The sequence below is a fragment of the Carettochelys insculpta genome, chromosome 1, assembly GCF_033958435.1.
Source record: "Carettochelys insculpta isolate YL-2023 chromosome 1, ASM3395843v1, whole genome shotgun sequence".
Classification (NCBI taxonomy): domain Eukaryota; kingdom Metazoa; phylum Chordata; order Testudines; family Carettochelyidae; genus Carettochelys; species Carettochelys insculpta.
Window position 1 is genome coordinate 41,172,135 of NC_134137.1, and position 22,189 is coordinate 41,194,323.

A 22,189-nucleotide genomic window follows, 5' to 3' on the forward strand; every position below is an offset into this window, starting at 1 on the left:
CACGTAGCCATCAATGCCCCACTACAATTTACATTGGCTAAATGGGACAGTCTATATGTAAAAGAATAAACGGACATAAATCAGACATCGGGAATGGTAACATAAAAATACCTGTAGGAGAACACTTCAGTCTCCCTAGACACTCATTAACAGATTTAAAAGTAGCAGTCCAGTAACAAAAAATTGCAAAAATAAAATGGAGAGAAATCTCTGAGCTGCAATTCATGTGCAAATTTGACTCCATCAACCAAGGATTAAACAGAGACTGGGAGTGGCTGGCCCCTTACAAAAACAGCTTCTCTGCTCTGGATGTTCACATCACATTAGAATCTAACAATGGGCCACATGCCCCCCTGACTGATCTGACTTGTTTTCTCCTCTCTTGATGTACACTACTGATAATGGGCCATTTCCACCCTGACTGAACAGACCTTGTTAGCTCTGGCCCTCCCTTTCACTGGGACCCCCGCCTTTAAATACTCCTCTGAAACACCTCCTCCTCTGCCACCCATGCATCTGACAAAGTGGGTCTTTGCCCACAAAAGCTTATGCTCCAAAATATCTGTTAGTCTACAAGGTGCCACAGGACTTCTTGTTGTTCTCAAAGATACAGACTAACACAGCTACCTCTTGGATATTTGTCATCTTTCAGTGTTTCCCACATCGCGAGTGTAAATTATTTACCCATACAAAAACTTTCATTCACTTACAGGAAGATGGTCACTTGTCTTAAGTATTGATTTCCCTGGCTTAAAAAGAAAAATGAATCATAAGAGGCTAGACTGGACCATAGGAGTCAAAGTAGCTAATGAATGCTTGACTCAATAAAATAATTGCCAAACATCTTCTGCAGTTTTAGATTAGGAGAAGAGGGTCGGGGAAACATTTTATCATTTGCTTGTTACACTTTTCTTCATCTCTGTCACCAGAAAAGCAGAGCAACATTGTTATTGCTCTGGCTGGGGAAGTAGTATTAAAAATGCTAGGATGCTTCCACAGCATTACTAAAGTTCTCTGAAACACAACTACTTGTGAGATAAAGTCAAGCCACTTATTGTTTCGCACAACCCCTCACAGCCTCTAGCAGCTGTCAAGCCAGACAGTCCAATTCATTTTGAAAACCATCACCACCCAAACGTGTTCTGACAAGCAAGCATGAGGGATATTAAAGAAAGCAGAAAATAAAATTTCATTTTGAGAGTTTGGGAGCCTGCAAAGGCAACAGAAGCTTAGCGTCAAATACTGACTAACTGTGAATGAAAAGGTTCTGGGAACATTAGAGCCTGTTGATGACATGTGACAGAAGTCCTTGCTTGCCACTGATTTTTAGGCTACTCCATTTGAATTTTATTAGAAGAAGGTGGAAAAAAGATTAAGGACAACACACACACACACACACACACACACACACACACAAAATTAAGATCCTGTTGTGATGGGCTTTAATATTACTCTGACTTTATCAGGAAGTCTTTCATACATTTTGTTCAGAATTTAAAAAAAAAATTGATAAACAACATGCCTGTTTACTTAAGCTAGAAATGTCCTTCATGTATAAAACAGGTATTTCAGAGTGTGACATTTATTTAAGAATGAGCAAACAAAGGCAAATGGAGAAAAGTAACATTCTTGAAATACTCGGTTGGCTGCCCTTTTAATCTGTACACCCAATTAGCTCTATATCTGGCAACCCAGTGGGGCATGTGAAAATGTCTGGTTAACACAGTGCACTGCATAACCCCAGAGAACTTGTCCATGTTTTTTTGAAAAATAGATGGCTGATTCTGAATTTAGGGTCTGGTTCAGGAGCTCTGGTAACCAATGGAAAGATTCCCTTTGACTTCCACAGCCACTGGATCACGGTAAGTGGGTGAATCTGCTGCTTGGGGAGGCAAGCTCCCCAGCCTGTGACCCCACCCATACAACATCCTTGCTTTGCCCAGGCCTTGGCCCCACTCTGTCCAGGAGCCACCTCCCTCCACCTGTCATCCTTACCTCCATCCCCAGAAAAATCATGGAGGGGATCCTCAAAGAATCCATTTTGAAACAGTTGGAAGAGGGGAAGTGATCAAGAGCAACGAACATGGATTCACCAAGGGCAAGTCATGCCTGATCAATCTGATTAGCTTCTATGATGAGCTGCCTGGCTCTGTGGACATAAGGAAGTCAGTGGATGTTATATACCTTGACTTCAGCAAAGCTTTTGATACAGTTTCCCACAATATTCTTGCCCTTACATTAAGGAAGTATGGATTAGATACGTGGACCGTAAGGTGGACAGAAAGCTGGCTAGAAGATTGGACCCAATGGGTTGCAAGCAGTGGCTCAATGTCTGGTTGGTAGTCGGTTTCAAGTGAAGTAACCCAGGGATCAGTTCTGGGGCTGATATTGTTCAATGTCTTTACTAATGACCTGAACGAGGGGATGGATTGCACTCCCAGCAAATTTGTGTATGACACTAAACTGGGAGAGGTAGATATGTTGGAGAGTATGGATAGGGTCCAGAGTGACCTAGATAAATTGGCGGATTGGGCCAAAAGTACTCTAATGAAGTTCAACAAGGAAAACTACAGAATCCTGCATGTGGGACAGAAGAATTCCAAACATTGTTACAGGCTGGGTACTAACTGGCTAAGTAGTCGTGCTGCAGAAAAGGACCTGGAGATTACAGTGGATGAAAAGCTTGATATGAGTCAACAGTGTGCCCTTGTAGCCAAGAAGACTAATGGCATATTGGGGTGCTTTAGGAGTAGCATTTTGAGCAGATCTAGAGAAGTTATTATTCCCATCTATACGGCACTGGTCAGGCCACATCTGGAGTACTGCGTCCAGTTCTGGGCCCCCACAGTATAGAAACCATGTGGATGCATTGGAGCGGGTTCCACAGAGGGCAATAAAAATGATTAGGGAGCTGGAGCACATGACCTATGAGGAGAGGTTGAGGAATCTGGGCTTATTTAGTTTGCAGAAGAGAAGAGTGAGGGAGATTTGAAAGCAGCCTTCAACTTCCTGAAGGGGAGCTCTAAAGAGGATGGAGAGAGCCTGTTCTCAGTAGTGACAGATGGCAGGACAAGGAGCAATGGTTTAAAGTTACAGAGGGGGAGGTTTAGGTTGGATATTAAAGAAAAACTATTTCACCAGGAGGGTGGTGAGGCACTGGAATGCTTTACCTGGAGATATGGTGGAATCTCCATCCACAGAGGTTTTTAGGTCCCGGTTTGACAAAGTCCTGGCTGGGATAATTTAGTTAGGGTTGATCCTGCCTTAGGCAGGAGGCTGGACTAGATGACCTCCTGAGATCCCTTCCAGCCCTTGGATTCTATGATTCTCTCCTTCCTCCTGCTTTCTGTTCACCCTCCAACCAAATCCTTGAACGCATATGTAGCAAGTGATAGTTCATGTTTCCATTTTCCAGTGGATGCCCAATTGTGAAGACTGGACATGCAGAAGGTAATTAAGAGCACTAAATTTGGAAATAAAGAATGTCAGTCTCTGGCTTTTTGATATACCCTGAAGTTTATCAGCTGTTATTTGCAAACACTTTGTAGGAAGGGCAAGTCAGCTATCCTGCTGAATACATTAAACATTATGGAATACACAAAGAAGCTCTTCTGTGTTTAACATTTTCGTGATCTGTACTTCTAAGCTGACTTTATGTTTGAAATATACTCTTAAACGTTATCATAGAATCATAGAAGAGTAGGACTGGAAGGGACCTCGAGAGGCCATTGAGTCCAGCCCCCTGCCCTCATGGCAGGACCAAGCACTTTCTAGACCATCCCTGAAAGCCATCTATCTAACCTCTTCTTAAATATCTCCAGCGATGGAGAGTCTACCACCTCCCTTGGCAATTCGTTCCAGTGTTTGATCACCCTGACATTTAGGAACTTTTTCCTAACGTCCAACCTGAACCTCCCCTGCTGCAATTTCAGTCCATTGCCTCTGGTTCTATCCTCAGAGGCAAGGAATAACAAGTTCCCTCCCTCTGCCTTATGACACCCTTTTAGATACCTGAAAACTGCTATCATGTCCCCCCTCACACACATTCACAAAGTAATCATTCCAGATTACTACATATTTAATGCACTGGTCAGAATAGGGATACAGGTTGAAGACTGAGATCCAGGGAAGGCATTGCCTCCCTTTGCCTCTTATACACATCACTCATGCATTGAGTTAAATTTCCTTGGCTCCTAATGTCCATGGAAGCTGTTTATAGTTCAATGCCTCAGAAAATCTGGTTACCTATTTATTTATGTGCCTAGCTTTGGGATTAGTATTTTAAATTTGAGCTTTTATTTTTTGCAAAGCATTCAGCCCTAGGGTTTGTTTTCAATTCAGCACATAGCCACATCCTAAGCTGGGGTAAATTAGACTCATTCACACTTTATCATTATTTCTAACAGCTGAAGATCTGGTCCAGTCTGTGTAATAAGCAGAGCTGTGCAAGAACTGCAATGTCCAGAAGTGTGAGAAATTCAATGGATTTCAAACTCTGTTCCAAAACAAAATGTCAAATTCTGATTATCCCATGAAAGCAAATTTTTAAAAAAGGGTCAATCTATATATGTTGTTTTGATTTTGACTTTTTAAATGTTTATACTATATGTTACAATTTACAGAATAAAATAAATAAATTTCAAATGAAAAATCGAAACATTCCATTCCAAAAATGTCAAATAGAATGATTTGTTTTTTCCCCATGGAGAATTTTGATAAAAATGCATTTTAACAGAAAAACATTCAATCAGAAAATACTTAACCAGCTGTGGTAATGAGCTTTCGTGTCCCAGGTTTGATCCTACAAGTTCTCTGCCTGAGTGAAGCTGCATGCAATGCTACATAAACTACTTGGCCATTAGGTGTCTCTCTGTATACTGATTTATTTCAAAGTTTGGAAAAGGGCTGTCAGTAGGAGAAAGAGCAGAAAAGTAGCAAGTTGCAATGCACACAGCTGCATAATATCTGGCAGTGAATCAAACACAGGACAATTTCTGTTATGATTCACTTAGAACTAGTTCCCTTCCCCAAACAGCAGTGATGTCTGTTTTGGCATACTTCACTGCACTGTTCTGAAAGCATACTAAAGGCCATTGTTTCAAAAGCACACACACAAAAAATAGTGCCCATAGATTTTGCTGTGATGATGCACGTGCATGGATCTGTGTCTGAAAGGATGACAGCCTCAGCCAGCCACCTATGCAAGATGGGCCTTCGCACCACTGATGCCAGAGGCCCACAAGTGGGGAGAAGATAACTCACAGGGATGGAATGGGACAGAGTGTTTTCCTTCTGGTCCGGTTGAGGCATTTTGGAAAGGCAGAATGAGTAACTTTCACTGCCTACCTTGTAACCTATTTCATGTACAGAATTTTGTTTCCATGGCTTTCGTAAGCAAAGATTTTGTGTCAATCTTTACCATAGAAGACAGTGGAGACATTCCTAAACCATGACCACTTTTACCTGGGACAATGAAATGTGATCTTGATGGAGGTAAAGGGGAAGATTTTCAAAAGGCACAAAGATTTAAGAAGCACTGACTTTCAATGGAAATTGTCTGCCTAATTTGGCTTTGTGTCTTTAAAGGCTCCACCCACATTTTTAGGAAGCAATTTTAGAGTCGGGATGGCTAAACCTCAGCTTGTGAGCTCTCCAGAGCTCTTTTAAAGTATGGATCACAGAAGCCTGATAGCTCCCCCATTCTCTGCCTACTAGAGCTGGGAGTTAAGCTTGGGACCTCTGCCTTACAGTGGGATGGTGAGGTAGGAGCTTCCACCCAGTGAGGGAGGTGTTGTCTTGAGCCTTCAGTAGGAGATGGGCTGAAGCCCTAGGCCTCATATGGTGCCTCCCACAGGGCAGAAGCCCCTAGCCCTGGCAGGTGAACCCTGGCTCACAAACTTCTTAAGATTGTTGTACATATCTCTCAGAGGGTCAGTAAGTTTGGTCACCCCATTGTAAAACATTTTGGGAAACTTCAGGTCAGTGAAACAACAGTTACTAACCTTTCTTTAGCTGTACTTTGAGATGTTTTAATCTTTTTCATTCCACGCTAGGGCCACATCTACACAAGCACCTTTTGCCAGAAAAAAAGAAAAAACACTGAACGTTTACATGGCAAATGCGCTTTGACGACAATTTGTCTACAAAACCCGGCACATTTGCTGGCAGCGTTATACCTCTCCCCATTCAGGTATAACGCCTCTCTCAACAGTGTTCTGGCAACAAAACAACCATGTAGATACTCCAGGGCTCTTTTGTGAACAGACAGGGCTTCTGGTTCACCAGGCAGCCCTGTTTGCAGACCTTCTGGTCAGCTGTTCTGTTGAGAAAGGACCAGGCAGTCAGGCTGCTCTCTGTCGATAGAGCAGATTGCTCTTCTGATTTGCTTTCATATGCCAACCCAAATCTGCTGACAGAAGTTTTGCCAGGAAAACCGTTCCAACTGTAACTTCCGCTGACAGAGCCTTCTCATGTAGACTTGGCCTAGGTGTGCATGCAGCATATGCACTGTTGACAGAGATTTTTTTTTCCCTGAGTGGTATCTGTCAGACTGGTTCTTGCATCCTTTAGAGTCATGCACTTATGCACCAGTATAAGGGGTGTCGCCAGCTCCACACACTCTTGGATCCTTTCTGCTGACTAACTCTGAAAGAGTGGGAGCTGGATGGTCATGAAATTAACATAAGCAATTCATTGTGAAGAACAATGGTCACAGAAAGGGTAATTTTTTTTCTTTTGTTGTGTTTTGTTCTTTTGAGAGAGCACATCCTCATGTTCATTCCATTCTAGGGGACTCACAAGTAGTACCTCAGGAGGAGGGCTTAGGGTTCATGGACATCCAGACTCTCCCAGAATTGTTCCCCTAAATATAATTATCTCAAGCCTGTTGGCTGATGGTGTAGTGGGATGAAAAAGTACACATCAAGGACCAAGCTGCACCCCTGAAGAGGTCTTGGATTAGAACCTGGACAAGGAATTATGCTGAAGAGGCCTGGACTCAGGGAGTGAGTAGTTGGGACAGCCAGCAGCAGAACATTTGCCTGCTTGTAGCAAACTTAGATACAGACAGTTACTGAGGACAAGATCCTCTGGGCTGATAGGTTGAAAGCCTTCTCATTTCTGCTATTGCTACAAAAAGTTGGCTGGAACTACAAAAGTGTTAAGTCCTGCCAATATAGAAGGTGAGGTCATGCCCGACATATGAGTGAAGCTGTTGCTCTTTTGAGTTCTTGGGAGGCTTCAGAAAGAAGCCTGGCAGAAAAATTTCCTGGTAGCTACGGAACTATGAAACTGCCTTTGGCAGAAAGGCTGGGTGGGGATAAAGTTGGATCTTATTCTTGAAGGATACCATGAACCCTGGCTGTGACATAAGAGCCTTGATTTCAGAAGCCCTTCTGGCTGAGATGATAATGACAAAGAAGACAATCTTCCAAAAGAAAGGCAGTAGAGGGCTTTGTTAGTGGCTCAAAGGAAAGACTGGTGATCCTCAAAAGAACCAAATTTAAGTCCTCAACGGGAACTGGCACACTGCCCTGAGAATGACATTTCTCCAGTTTTTTCCAGACAGCAGTCTGTCACTTTGTGAGAGAACACTGAGAAGTTATTCACCAGTGACTGGAAGGCCCAAATTGCTGGTCAATGCATTTTGATAGATACGAGAGTCAGATCTTGTTGCAGTGGTGCAGAACATGATTTAGAGTGAGGGTGCTGAAATCTAGCCCCCTTACACATCTACCACCACACCAGCAGAGGCTGGGTGCAGAGCCCCTAGGTGTTCAGAAGCTGTAACAGAGCTTGAGAGTATCCCAGCATGCTCTGAGCCCCTAGTTACACTACTTATGCTTTGTTGGTTTAGATAGAGCAAGTAGCATGGGGTAGAGTGAAGGTCATATTGAGCCATTTGGATGAACATATTGAGAAAAACTTCCTTTTGGTTAGGCATGTAAATCCTAGTGGATGGCTTCCGACTATGCAGCAAGACCTACCAAATTTGTTCCAAAAGGGCATGTTCCTCTGAATTTAGCCACAAAACATCCACACAAATAGGTGAAAGGAGCAGCAGTTTGGATGGAGTAACCAAGTATGGTCTTGTGAGATCAGACTCAGGAGAAGCAGGGAGTAGATGCAGAAGCAGGGTTGTTACTGATAGATCACATAATGTGCTGAACCAGGGCCATAAAGAATAACTCTCACCTTGTTCCACTTGACTTTCAGGAGGGACTTGCGAACCAGAAGAATCAGGATAAACGCATAGAATAGGAGATGTGTTTATGGAAGCAGAGAGGTGTTAGACAGGGAGCCCAGGCTGTGCCCTCACAGTTAGCAGAGCTCATAATATTTCCTGTTCTCCTGGGTGAACAGATCCCCATGGGGAGACCCACACCTTTGGAAGACTACCCTGGTGACCTTTGGGTGAAGAGACCACATTTGCCAAGAGGATCCACCAGTGTGTTCCAGGCTCCCAGAAGTTGTGAATCCTCAAGGTGGATGGACTGGTTCACACAGAAGTCCCTGGATGGTCTCCTAACACAAGACAAAAGACTGTGCTTCTCCCTGGTTGTTGATGTAGAACATGGCTGTGGTGTTGCCTGTCAGAAATTGCAGACTGTTGCCTGAGATTTGTGGGGCAACACCTGGCAAGCTAAGCAGACTACCTTGAGCTCCCTAACATTTATGCACAGGGAGAGTTCTTCTTGGCATCACAGGGCCGGAGTCCTCAGGCTGTTGAGGTTGGCTCCCCCACCTATAGCTGATACATCTGAGATAGATACTGATGGCTCAGGACAACAAAGTCAAAGGGGACTCCATTAATTACTGACCATTGATTCTTTCACCAGCTGAGGGAGGTGAGGTCTGAGTTCCACCTCCAAGTAGTATCAATTTGGGGAATAAACTGAAGATAGCCCCATCTATGGGAGTGTGATACATAGCCTTGCACAACATAACATGGAAGTTCAGGCAGCCATACGTGCCAGTATCCTGAGGCAAACCTGGACTGTCTTAGTTGAGCAAGCCATAATCTTGGACATTAGGTCCAACTGCCTGAAATCAGGCCGCAGAAGTAAGGCTTCCACTGGGGCTAAGCTGATCACTGCCCCAATAAATTTTATTCTTTGAACCGGAATAAGTGTTGATTTTTGATCATTTATCAATAGATCCGAGGTTGAGCCCTTGAGTCCTTCAGGCCATGTATTCTAATGTCCATCTGCTTTCAAAAGAGTGAGGAGCTTTCTAAGAGGGGGGAATCTTGGACTGACTGCTCAGCCTTCTGAGGGAGTCTCAAGAACTGCAGCTAAGAACATCATCTCTTGGTGACAGCAGAAGACGTTATCCTGGCCTTCACATGTGCTGCTTTCAGTGCTGCCTTAGAGAGGCTCTGGAAACATTCCAAGAGGACTGAGAATCCCTGTCTTGAGTCCTGAGACACAGAGTCCTTAAAGTGAGACAAGGAGTCCCACAAATTGTAGTTGTATCTCCCCAGCAAGACTTGCTGATTTGAGGCCCATAGTTGTAGAGCCCCTGTCAAATAAGTTTTCCTCTCGAACAGATTAAGTTTCTTCGCACCCTTCTGTTTGGGCATAGAACTCAAGTGGTCCTTTCTGTCCCTTTCATTTACCACCAGTACGTGGGACCCCAGGCTGTGGGGGCGGGGTAGGAATATAAATGCTCATACCCATGTCTAGCACATAATATTTCTTCTCTGCCCTCTTTGACATGGGGGACAGAGAAGATGGGAGTCTGCGAGACCCATTACTTCTTCACTAATGGGTAAGTCCCTTTTAGATGGAGCTGCTGCAACCAGAACGTCAATGAGGCTGCGGGACAACTACTTAAACTCCTCACTCTCTAGCCCCAGATTAGCTACTATTCACTTTAGAAGCTCTTGATGATCCCTAATCATCTGTGGTAAAACTGGCCAGCCTCAAGAGAGCCTCATCTGAGAAGGAGGAAGAGACATGTACCAGAGGAAAGGCTTTTTCCTCTTCTCCATTGGGAAGAACCTTCATCGGTTCAACAGCTGTTCATGGCTGTTCAAACTCTGGGAGGAAGGGGGAGGAGCAGGGACAGAGCACGAATCAGTGAATTCATGCTGCTGTGAAAGTGCTTTGAGGGTAGGGGAGGAGTAGGAAGTGTAGAGCTCTGGAGCCCCAGTGCACAAGAGGTATGAGGGAAGGGGACAGAGAGGAGATGTGCTGGCAGTAGGTTGCCAAACACTGCCAATCATGCAGCCCACTGAGACGAAGGAGGTCCACTCATACAGTTCACTCACTAGGGTTAGTTGCCCATCTGTGGGCTAAGTGACAGAATCTCAAAATGTAACTGGGAACAGTGAATTGTCATCACGGGGGCATGTTTGCAGTGGGGTCCTGCAGGGATTGCTTCATGACCTTACACTGAAGAAAACAAGATCATCATGATAAAAGTTTGCAGATGAAACAAGGATCTGAATGGTAAATAAAGATGACAGGTCACTCATTCAGAGCAAGCCAACCATCTGTGTTTCAATAAAGCTAAATGTAAATGTATTCATCTAATAACGAATACAGGCCTTACTATACAAGATGGGGGCCTCTATTCTGGGAGGCAATGACTGAAGAAGATTGTGGAGTCATGGTGGATAGTCAGCTGAACATGTGCTCCCACGTGATACTGTGGCAAAAGCCTTTGCAATCCTGGGAAGCACACAAAGGAAAATCGATAGATCATTTCACCTCTCTGTTTGAATGCTGTCTCAGAGTTGAGAAAAGGAGTTGCAAGAATGATTAAAAGAGGGGTAGGAACCTCCGACCCATGGGCTGCATGAAGTTCACCAGAGTTAAGACACTGGGAGGCTGCCAGATGGTTAGTTTACCTGAGCATCCACAGGCTTGAAGCTCTGCACTTCCCAGTGGTGGAGTTTGGTATTCTTGACCTGTGCTGCTTCCTGCAGCGGCCACTGGCCATGAATGGCAAATCCTGGCTCCTGGCAGCTGTGAGCAGATGTGGCTGTAGCCACTCAGGTAAACAAAGCATCTCATGGCCTACCAGTGGCTAACCCTAACAAGCCACGTGGACCAGACCTTCCCACCCTCTGGATCAAAGAACTAGAAACCATTCCTCAACAAGTGACTCGGGGAGCTCAAAGTGTTTGCTTAACAAAGAAAAGATTAACAGGTGATCTGATTACAGTTTACGTATCCATGAGGGAAATAATTTAATAATAGGCTCTCCAATCCAGCACAGAAAGAAAACATGAGCCAATGTTTGGAAATGTACACTAGGCAAATTCAGTCTGGAAGTAAGGCATGAATTTTTAACAATGAGAATAATTAACCACTGGAACATTTCCTGGAGAGTTACGGGGGATTCTCCATCACTAACAATTTTTAAATACAAATTAAAAGTTTCTCTAAAAATTTGGTACAGGAAGTATTTTGGCAAGTTGTATATATAAAGGAGGTTAGACTAGACGACCACAATGGTCTCTTCTGGTTTGTGAGTATTTAAACACTGAAGACAGGTGACCCTGAAGGCAGTTTACACTGAATTTGGAGAAATATCAAATTTTCACATTAGCAAAAATAACCAAATCAACTCACAAATAATTGATCATTTAGGAAAAGCTACATTTTCTTAATGAGATCAATAAAAAGATCTTGTCTTCATAGCTAGCTCAGTGATGAGCTTAAATAGTTACATATTAAAAACGAATGAAAGGTAACAAAACATGGGCGTATAGGTGTGATCACATACCGTCATCTGAATTATTATAGGGTTATATTACACCTTTTTGCGGATTAGTGTTTTCAAATTTGGGCTCTGATTTTGCACACATTTATGCACATGCTTAACTGTAAGCATGAGAAATAGTTTCACGGGAGGTAGCCATGTTAATCTGTAGCTTCACAAACAACAAGCAGTCCTGTAGCACAAATCATTATTCGTGGTTCAGGTGTTTCTAAAAATCTACAGATATTAATGCTTTATTCTGTATTCCAGTCTTTTCATTGCTTTCTTAGGCCATGTCTACCCTGGAGAGTTTTTCAGACAAAACTGGGGTTTTGTAAACTCATGGAGCGACTACACACAAATGCATTTTGTTGATAGAAACTATCAACAAAAAGCTGCGTAAACACTCCAGGAGCCCTTTTGTCTACAGAGTGGATCAAAAGATCAACCCACTTTTTTGTGTGGATGCAATCTGACAAAAAGTTTTGTTGGAAAATCTCTTCCGACAGTAACTTCTGCAGACAGATGCTCCTAGTGTAGACGTAGTCTTTGTCATCTGTTGTCCAGTTCTAGACCCCGATCCTGCAGAAGTATATGTGTAGTTTCACTTTTGTACCATAGGAAGTCCAACTGATTTCAATGGCTCTACAGCCAACTTGTAAACGATATGCACACACATAAGCCTTTGCCGAACTAAGGCCTCAGACTGTCAGTTCTCCAGGGCAGGGATCAGGTCACTTACTTGTATATTTTCTATTCATTTTTTGAGTGCTCAGTGAAAAATGACAATAGCAAACAGCTTGTTCTCATCTAAACAAAGTGCTAGCAGCAGGAAATGCAGAAGACTGTTTTCTATTCTGTCTTTTTCAACTGCATGCCGAAAAAATAAAAATAGCGGAAGAAACCTAATGTATGAATTGGAATTAAGATAAGTCTCTCCAAAATAAGCTGAAAGGTCCTTTGTGTCTCACAAAAGCTTTTAAGTGACTCCTTTTCCTGCTTGAATATGAACTCAAAAGACTCTTACAGTTAGTAATTTTCTCTCTCCTTCTGCCCACCCTTCCTACCTTTCCATCCTATGTATCTGATTTGTCAGTTTTTATTTCCATTTTTTTGCTTGTATCTCTGTGTTATATAATCATCATGCCTATTCATGGTCAGCAACAATTCCAGGACAGCACTATCTCCAGATCTGAAGAAGTAGGTCTGCCCCATGAAAGCTCATCACCTAATAAATTATTTTGTTCGGTTTTAAAGTGCTACATGACTGCTGGTTTGTTTTGTTAGGATACAGACTAACAGAACTACCTCTCTGTTACTGATCTAACGTGTGAGTTGAGAAGCTCAAAACCTGGCACAGACTCATTTGGGTTTCCCTCCTGTCTTTCTAACTTACTGGCTGTGGCCACACTTGGCCAAAACTTCGAAATTAGCATCAGGACGCTTCTGGCTGAGGGGAATAAGAGGATTTTGAAATGCGTGATGTCCTTTTGAAAAGCACCCCCGTGTAGCCGCACCGAGCCGTGCACGTTCAAAAGTGGTGCTTTCAAAGTGCCACAGCCGGAAACGTCCTAATGCTAATGAGGTGCTGAATATTCAATTCAATACCTCATTGGTAATCTTCAAAATGGCATTTGCATGGCCATTTGGAAGTTTTGGCCAAGTGCGGCCACAGCCAATAAGTCTGAAAAGCAAAGAGGTAGTCACTAACTCAGAAGTCTCAAAAGCAATATTCTGAATCAGAGAGTTGCTGAAGAGATGTGATTCCTGTGCACTCTGAATGGCAAGTATCCAAGTCCACAAAACAAACAATTGCCCAAGTGCTTTGTTATCTTTTCAATGGCTTCATGTTATAACTGGAAGAAATACTGGTATTCTCCCCACTTACCACCACCAATAGTTTATGGGAAATGAGCTGGAAGCAGCACTTCAGTAATACGTCCATGCTTTAAAGAAAGATAATCACAAATTGCAAAGAGTCCAGAAAAGAGTTACAGAAGTGATTTCAGGACTGGCAAACCCGTCTTACAGCACGTTTGATTCTGGCGCTGAACAGACCTCAGTAGTGATGCAAAACTATGAGCATTTTCTTTTATATTAAGTACTCATTCGCACTCTTACTGTACACTACAATACAGACACAAGGACGTTATAGCCAGGATGTCTGAAATCATAATAACACCTCTATATGTTTGAAGCTAGTTATGTTACAAATGTTCACAATAGCTAGAAAGAATCCAAGAGGTTTTCACTTCCATCCTCAACAACAATCCACTGTGAGGAAGATAACCTCTCCTTAACCATAAATCATGTTTACAAAGAGTGTTATATGAACTCAGAAAAGCTTCAATTTAAACTTCACCTTGCCTTACCATGTATACTGTTTGTCTTTTTACTGCACTACAAAATATACTGAATATTGATAGTGGCGACTGGTGCGGGGGATTCCGGGATGGGGCACCAGTCACTTGGTACTGCTCTGCCCCACCCTCCACCCTGCCATTGCCTCACCCCGTCCCAGCCCATGCTGCACCGATGTGCCTCTCCCTTCCAGTCCTGCTTACAGGTCTAAAAAACACGACCTCTGAGGGAAGATTAAACCAACCCTGTTCTTTCAGAAGAGAAGACTAAGGAGGGATGATGGGTCAACAGTAGGTTTGCCAACCTTCCTGACTCTCCAGGAATTAAAGATTCATTTTTAATTATAGATGAAACCTCCAAGAATACATCCTACCATAACTGGCAACTCAAGTCAAAAGACAGACAAATCCCTAAGGGTGCCTCACCAGGACACCTCCATTTATACAAGGTTCAAGTTTGATAATGCTTGTCCTCAAGAAGACAAACCATGTAAGACATATGTGAGGAACAGTCCCGATTTTCAAAAGGAATAGAACATGTGTAATCAGATTAATAAATCTGGGCAAAGCCTCACAAAGAAATCATGAAACATCCTTGTTGAAATGAAATGTATCTTTACTCTAAAACTTAATTCAGAAAAGCCCTGAGATAAAAACAGGTGTAGCTGGAAATCTTTAAACCTTTTCTTTATTTCTTACATACTAAAATAGCAAATAACGCTGTAAATGTGCAGTTGCAAACATCTCATCTAATATAAAGCTCCTAATACCATTATTAGGTTTCCAGTGTTGTAGCCATGTGGTTCAAAAAGATAGACAAAGTGGTGGAGGAGACAGCATGTTTTAGTGGGGCAACTTGTGCTGGTGAAAAAGTGTTAAATCTTTCAAGTTACAGAGCTCTGCCTCAGGCTTGAGAAAGTTTAACAGATATTCATTCTGAGCTATGGGTGATCAAACTTTTTATGTGGGGGCCTGACCTTTTGTCCCTGCAATTAGCCAGGGCCCCCCAATCTGCCTAATACAATCCAAATCCAAACCAATTCACTCTATTTAAAGAGCCCTCTCACCTCCAGAAGTGCCCACGTAGTTCTTTATCTTGCTGTTTTTCAAGAGCCCAACCCATGCTCCAGTTGAGGGGGGAGAAATCTCCCTGCTGTTTAAAGAGCCCACCCAGCCTCCTTTTCCAGCTCACCTGGACAGCTCTTTAAAGGGAACAAAACAAAAGACTAATATAATTGCACTTAAAAAAAAAAAAAGAAAAAGAAAAACCCTGGACTCACTTAGGAAACTGAAACAAGGGGCTGCCCAGAGACTGTGGGGCAGGGAGGCAGGCAGCTGTACAGGGCAGATGAACAGACAGAAGCTGCAGGAGGAAAAAGGAAGGCCCCCTGCAGGGAGAGGGGAAACTGGAAACGAAGTAGGCTCTCTGCCAGCAGCAACCAGGGAGGCAGGCAGTGCGGTCACCTGCCCTGTGCATTGCTGAGAGATGCTGCAGGAAGGCCCCAGTGGGGTGGGGGAGGAGATTGCTGCACACCCCTCTGAGAATTTCACACCCTCCAGTTTGCACACCCCTGTTCTAAGGGACAATTCCAGCACAAGTGGCTCATTAATACTCCTACAGTGCTACCCACAACGTCCCCACAAAACACCTCAAGATTCATAGGTCCTACCTATGCCTATATCATATGATGCACCACACTCACAACATTAAATGCCCCCAAAACAACTGTGTGGGTGAAATGAGACAACTGCTATGCTCCTGAATGAACAGGCACAGAACAATGGTAGGAAGAAAAATGCCATATAGCCCATGAGTGAACACTTTGCATAAACTGATCACTTTGTAACCAATCATTCCTCATCCTCAAAGGGAACCCACACAGCACTTTCACAAGAGGAGTCTGGGAACTGATATTCTTAACTTCATTAGACACTAAAAATAATGGCCTCGATAAAGACCCTGAATTTATGGCTTATTACAACTATCTGTAGCCCACTAGGAACTTGGGTCCACTACCATCTTAAGTTAACCTACAATAGGTCAATTTACAGCAATGGCAGCAATTACTGCAGAGACTGATGTCCATCTTACCCTCCTGTCAGTGTGCATGTCCTCACCAGGAGCCTTTCCACTGACTGAAGAAAAGAGGGACAGTATGCTGGGATGAGAGCCCTCAGCACAGCTTCCTGCCAGGAGCCCAGCTACCTCTTAGGCTTCTTGCCCTCCATCTCCCAGCTAGGAGTGCTGGCAAAGCCACCCAGGGCCTCTCACTTCAGACAGGGAGATCTGTGCTCTGTGTCCAGACGACTGCTCTCTTCCTAGTGGAGAGTGGGGACCCAGGAGCCTGGGAAACTGCAGGAAGCATGGGTGCTGAGGGCAGCCCAAGCCAGGAGCCTGGAGGGCAGGCCAGCTTGGAGTACAGACCCTGCAGAAGCTCTAGTGAACGGCCAACAACCGATATACACAGACACTATATTGCCCAAATTCCACCAACAAGCCCTACACCTCTCATGGAGGTGCATTGTGTAAGTGCCTTCTTACACCAACAACATTGCAAGGAGTAAGGCTGTAGTGCGGACAATGAGGCCAAGTCTATGCTACCACTTATGCCAGCAAAACTTACCTCTGGGGTCTGAAAAAACACATACCCTGAGTAACACAGTTTTGCCAGTATAAGCACTTGGTCAGCAGGAGAACTTCTATCAACACAGATATTGCTACTTGTTGAGATGGGTTTATAGGTCAGTGAGAGCTCTCTCCTGTCATACCAAAGCAGCTACACAAGTGATCTGACAGCTGCATCGGTACAGCTGTAACCGTGTAAGTTAGTTAGTACAGGCATGACCTCATAGGCTGACGTAAGGCAGCTTATGTTGACCTAACTGTTTAGTGCAAATCAAGCCTAATACCAGAGTTTCCTGTAACCTGTGACTTGTGCACCAGGCTCAGGAGAGGTTCAAATGCTGACCAGCTAATTAGCAGAGCTCCTGCAACTAGGTATTGTTTCTACTGGTGGCGCACACTGCCTCAGTGCGTATAATAATTTATTCTTCACATGGATGGAAAAGATTAGGGGGAAAACATTGCCTAACTCTTTTTGTCCTACGACGGCAAGGTTGCTAACCAGCCACTTCACCTTGAATGGTCCCTCAGAATATGTGTTAGTTATATTAAACAAGCCTTTCAGCTTTGTATGTGACATTGTGAATACCTGAGACCAGAAAAAGAGCCCTTTGTAGCTATAAAGCTTGTCTCTCTCACCAAAAGAAGCTGTTGTAATAAAAAAAACTGACCCTCCTTCTTGTCTTTCTATATCCTTATTATGTAAATGTTAAAATGTACCAACGCAAGCTACTGCCCTCACTAAACAAATTACTAATATGAGAAACCATCCAGGTGTAGAATACGTGCATTGACTGCAGTTACAGCTGTGAGCAGACTTGGGTGAATAAAGGATTGTTCAGTGTGCTGGCATTCATTTTGTCTCTAAATGAAAATTATTTTTAAAAACTACTTCAATTGTAGGCATTTTGACAAATTCAGAGGGAGAGGAAAAGAGCCTCCCCACCTAATCATTCCCCAAGGGGCACAATAATGTGGGTTAACATAACCATTAGGTCTCCAACCTCACATCAATGGGCCATTCATGGATCTGCAGAGTCTGGACCTGGGTCCCATTTATATTAAGGCCCCATCAGGCCACTCTGGCCCTACAAAGGAGATCGTAGAGTGTATTAAACTGTAATTTATGCTGATTTTCAGGCCATTTTGCATTAGCAGAGAAGGGTCAGGGGGCTTTAGTGCCAAAAACAGAAGGGAGACATGGACATAAAACCTGTTTGAAAGAGCTCCCAGAAAGGTATCACTTCACCTCTTTTCTTGCAACCATACAGAAAAGCACGGAGGGCTGAGACTGTGCTTCGTTACAGAACAAGCTGTCCAAGGGCAGGTCGACACCCCAGGGTAAAGTCAGCCTACTTTACACAACTCCAGCTAAGCAAGGACTAGAGCCAGAGCTGATGTGCCTTAGGTTGAATTATTGCAGGGTCTCTACCACAGGAGATCAATGGAAGAAACTGTCCTGTCAACTACCCTTATTCTTCTCATTTCAGTAGAGTACCAAAGCCCCTGAGAGAGTGATTGGCAGTCAATTTAGTGGGTATTCACCTTCTTCTTCAACTTCCATTTTATGGTAGGACAGCATTACAGCTTCCTCGGTCAAGAGTGGCACAAATGGTATTTGGCATCATTTACTGTAGCAGTTAATTACTATGGATTTCCCATACCTCTGCAGCATGAGAGATATGGAGAAGCATCTGTTTTCAAATTGGGATGCAAAATATATAGTCATTGGGAATCCAACAGCTAAATCCTTTCACATAACACATTGAAACAGTATTCCCAAGAAACAAGGACATCAAATGGGGTCATTGTTTCCAGTACTATTACACTAAAATTGGAATTAAATCAATGATTACACATGGGCATTATGTCAAGCCAAGCACTGGAAAATCCACCAATGCTTTAATACACAACCCTGTGATTCACAAGATTTGGAATGGCACTTTAACTATCCACAATAATTCCATATGCAGAGTTTATAAGTGGTGCAGGATGGAATTCATCCCACTCCAGAAAGCATCACTTACATCCCACTGAAGACTTACTAAGGGGGATTAAATGAGTTTTTGCACAGTCCTGTTCCACTCTAAATATGATGCCTGCCCATACACACATTCTATTCCAAATTAGTGCTCCTACCTTATCTTTATTGTCAGAGCCAGAAGCCTCAAGTTTGGTCCGAATCACAAATGGTGTTGATAATCTCAGAAGAACTCGTTCAAACGTGGTGCTGATCTTCGGAGAAACTATCTCAAAGCAGTCCTGGAATTTCAACGTTTTGTGAGTGTCACATTTGAGCTGCTTCCTGAGGCCCTCCCCAAGCTGGAGCACCAGCATATTTGGATCAAACATCAGGTGGAAGGGAAAAGCTCTGCAGAAGGTGCTGATGCTTATCCTCAGGTCTGAGGGAGACTGAGATGATCCAAATGGAAGTGCTTTTGTGATATTTGCATTTTCATGTTCTTTGATAAGAAAAGTAAGACAGCTGCAGTTACCTGGGTTTGACCCCTCTGAGTACAGTTTATCATTTGTGACTTGTTCCACTTCCACTTCCAAATGGTAGATCTTCTTTGCTGCTGCCTTTATCATTCCCACCATTGCAAATCCAACAATATGATGAGGGTGAAAGTAGTGGAGCATGAGGTTGCCTTCGGGGAGCTCTTTGCATAGGAAAGAAGGGGATTCCAGAGTGGCCTGTCTTCCAAATGAAGTTCTAATGTGCTCCAGCAAAGCGTCAAAGCCATTGAAGAAGTCCTGCAATGTGCCACCAACAGCTCGAAGAACCCTTTCATTCTCATCAAAGCAGATATTGAAGAATTCCTCCCCAAACTTTTCTTGCATCTCCTCAAACTTCAAACCTAGAGAGCAATAGTAAATATACGTCAACAATGTGGTGCAGTTACTGTTGTGCAATATTTTTCTTTTTCACTCTGTTTGGGGCTTCCAACAGCCAGTAAACTACTCCCCTATTCAAAAGGGGCTTCTTCATGTAGGATAGCCACTACCAGATTTCATTTAATCTCTGTGGGCACCACACCTCATCATTCTGGGTGCCATCCCCCCATGCGTTTTTTTTTTTTTGGCTGTCCATCTTCCTTCCACACTTTCCAGTCCCATAACTCTATTAACCACTGTTTGTGATTCAGGCACTTTTACCTTTTCTCATTCCTGCTAGAGCCCAAAGGACAACACTTTCCTCATGCTTTTCTATCTCAGTCTACCATTACCTGACCACCCTTTGAGATGAGGATGACTAAACAGAAATTCCTTCAGAACATTTCAGAACTGTCTTTGAATTGGACAGTGGGATCAACAGCAAAACGATAGCTCTCCTTCCACCTCGTTGTCTCTGCAAAATGCTCAGGCCCCACTGAGTCAAAGACTGGGACTGGAAATCAAACGTCAGACTTCTGCAGAAAAATGCAAATCCCACAACTGGCCAGCATTTTTCCCTATAAACTTCTCCATCTCTGAGTGGATTTTTCCACCCATGTGTGGAATAATTTTATGTGCACCAGGGCATGTGTGAAAGCGCACCACAATCAGAAACAAAAAACTAGCTGTTGGCACTTTGCTAATCAGCTGGGCGACATCTGAATCTCTGTAAGTATCCACAAAAAAAACACAGCTTACAGGGAACACAGCTGTCCAGTCAACTATACCTCTTCTGGGTGTTTTACTCTGCAACCATGAAGTAACAGCCTCAGAGCCTGAAATATTTTTCCTGTGGAGAAATTAGAGAAGGTCCAGAGAAGAGCAACTAGAATGATAAAAGGTCTGGAGAACATGACTTATGAAGAAAGGCTGAAAGAATTGGGCTTGTTTAGCTTGGAAAAGAGAAGATTGAGGGAGGACATGATAGCGGTTTTCAGATATCTTAAAGGGTGTCATAAGGAGGAGGGAGAAAACTTGTTCTTCTTGGCCTCTGAGGAGAGAACAAGAGGCAATGGACTTAAGCTGCAGCAAGGGAAGTTTAGGTTGGACATTAGGAAAAAGTTCCTAACTGTCAGGGTGGTCAAGTACTGGAATAAGTTGCCAAGGGAGGTTGTGGAATCTCCCTCGCTGGAGATATTTAAGAACAGATTAGATAGATGTCTATCAGGGATGGTGTAGATAGTGGTCAGTCCTGCCGTCGGGGCAGGGGACTGGACTCGATGGCCTCTCGAGGCCCCTTCCGGTCCTAGTGTTCTATGATTCTATGACCATTAGGGATTGCTAAATAAGATGATGAAAAAAATGCTTGAATTTGAGAACACAGTTTGTGCAATGCCACCCGGAAAATCATCTCTATGGCAAAGTGTGAAGGGGCTAGTGTACTACATCTCTCCATGTTCCCATCACAGAAATTCAACAGGGTTTCATTTCTGAAAGGGGATGATATCAATCATTGCATTTTGGCAATAAACATTGTAGCAATGGAAACATCCCAGATTGACAATGTGCATCAAAATGCTGCTTTGGTTTGCTAGTAACTATCTTAAATGCAACGTAAGAAAATTCCATTTTAAGATGGTGACTAAATATTTTCACATCTCTGCTATTTTCTCTAAATGCTCTTTTAAGCCTCATTTGCATATAATCACTATATCAAATGCTAGTTACAGTATGTGTAGAGCAGATATGTCCAGTTACAAGCTTTGATAAGATAATTTTCATGTCAATTATTAGAATGCATATGCTGTATAAGAACAGAGAGAAAATGAATCCAACTAACAAAATATCTTCTTCAGTGCATCATTTTATTGAATGTAACATATAGCAGTTAAATCGATGACAGCTGGTCCTAATTATTCCAATAGAAATGAAGGACATAATCATTTGTTTCCTAAGGGTACAAATCAGCTCCTCATTATAACACATATTCAACATGTCTTATGCTACCTTCAATAAAATGTCAGTGGACCTCTGAAGACTGTTACATCATTTATTTGGATAGCTCATAGGCTTCTGAACTTGGAAGAGTCATGCAATTACAAGAGATTTATGCCCAGAGACATGATGGGGAACAGCAGAAGTTACTATTTTATTGTTTGCAGAATAAAACTTTGATCATCTCAAAGCAGTACTTGAATAAGCATAGGGCTATAATTATAATAACTAGAGCCATGAAAATTATTATTTTTTCCATTTGCTGGAAATTCTAGAAATTAAACAAAAATTATTTTAAATACCCAAAATTGAAGTTTTTCACCTTTTTCAGCAAATCAAAAAGCTAAAAAGAAATCATTATTGGTTCAGGCAAAATGTTATGTTTGACTCAAAACGAAAGTGTTTTTATTTCAGGGTTTTTAAAAACAAAACAGTTGAAGGAAATAGAGACAAAACTTTTAGAAGGCTAAAAAATGAAATATTTCCCTTCTAAAATATTAGAAAGGAAGCATTTCAGCTTTGTGTCCTACACAAATAATTTTGCTAAAACCAATATACATTTGCAAAACATTTTGTTATTGCCCAATCTGCACGTTTTACTGAAGAAAATTTCATATAAAAATTCTTC

General features: G+C 42.8%; 1 protein-coding gene across 2 annotated transcripts in view; it reads right to left on the minus strand.

Moving 5' to 3' along the window:
- The window catches only part of GUCY1A2 (guanylate cyclase 1 soluble subunit alpha 2), a 296,861-nt gene that overhangs the window by 229,290 nt on the left and 45,382 nt on the right, over positions 1 to 22,189 (minus strand). For both annotated transcript variants that reach the window (XM_074981844.1, XM_074981854.1), the window contains one exon: positions 18,832 to 19,550. In XM_074981844.1, coding sequence (XP_074837945.1) covers positions 18,832 to 19,550 — 719 coding nt within the window. The remainder of the gene's footprint in view (positions 1 to 18,831; positions 19,551 to 22,189) is intronic.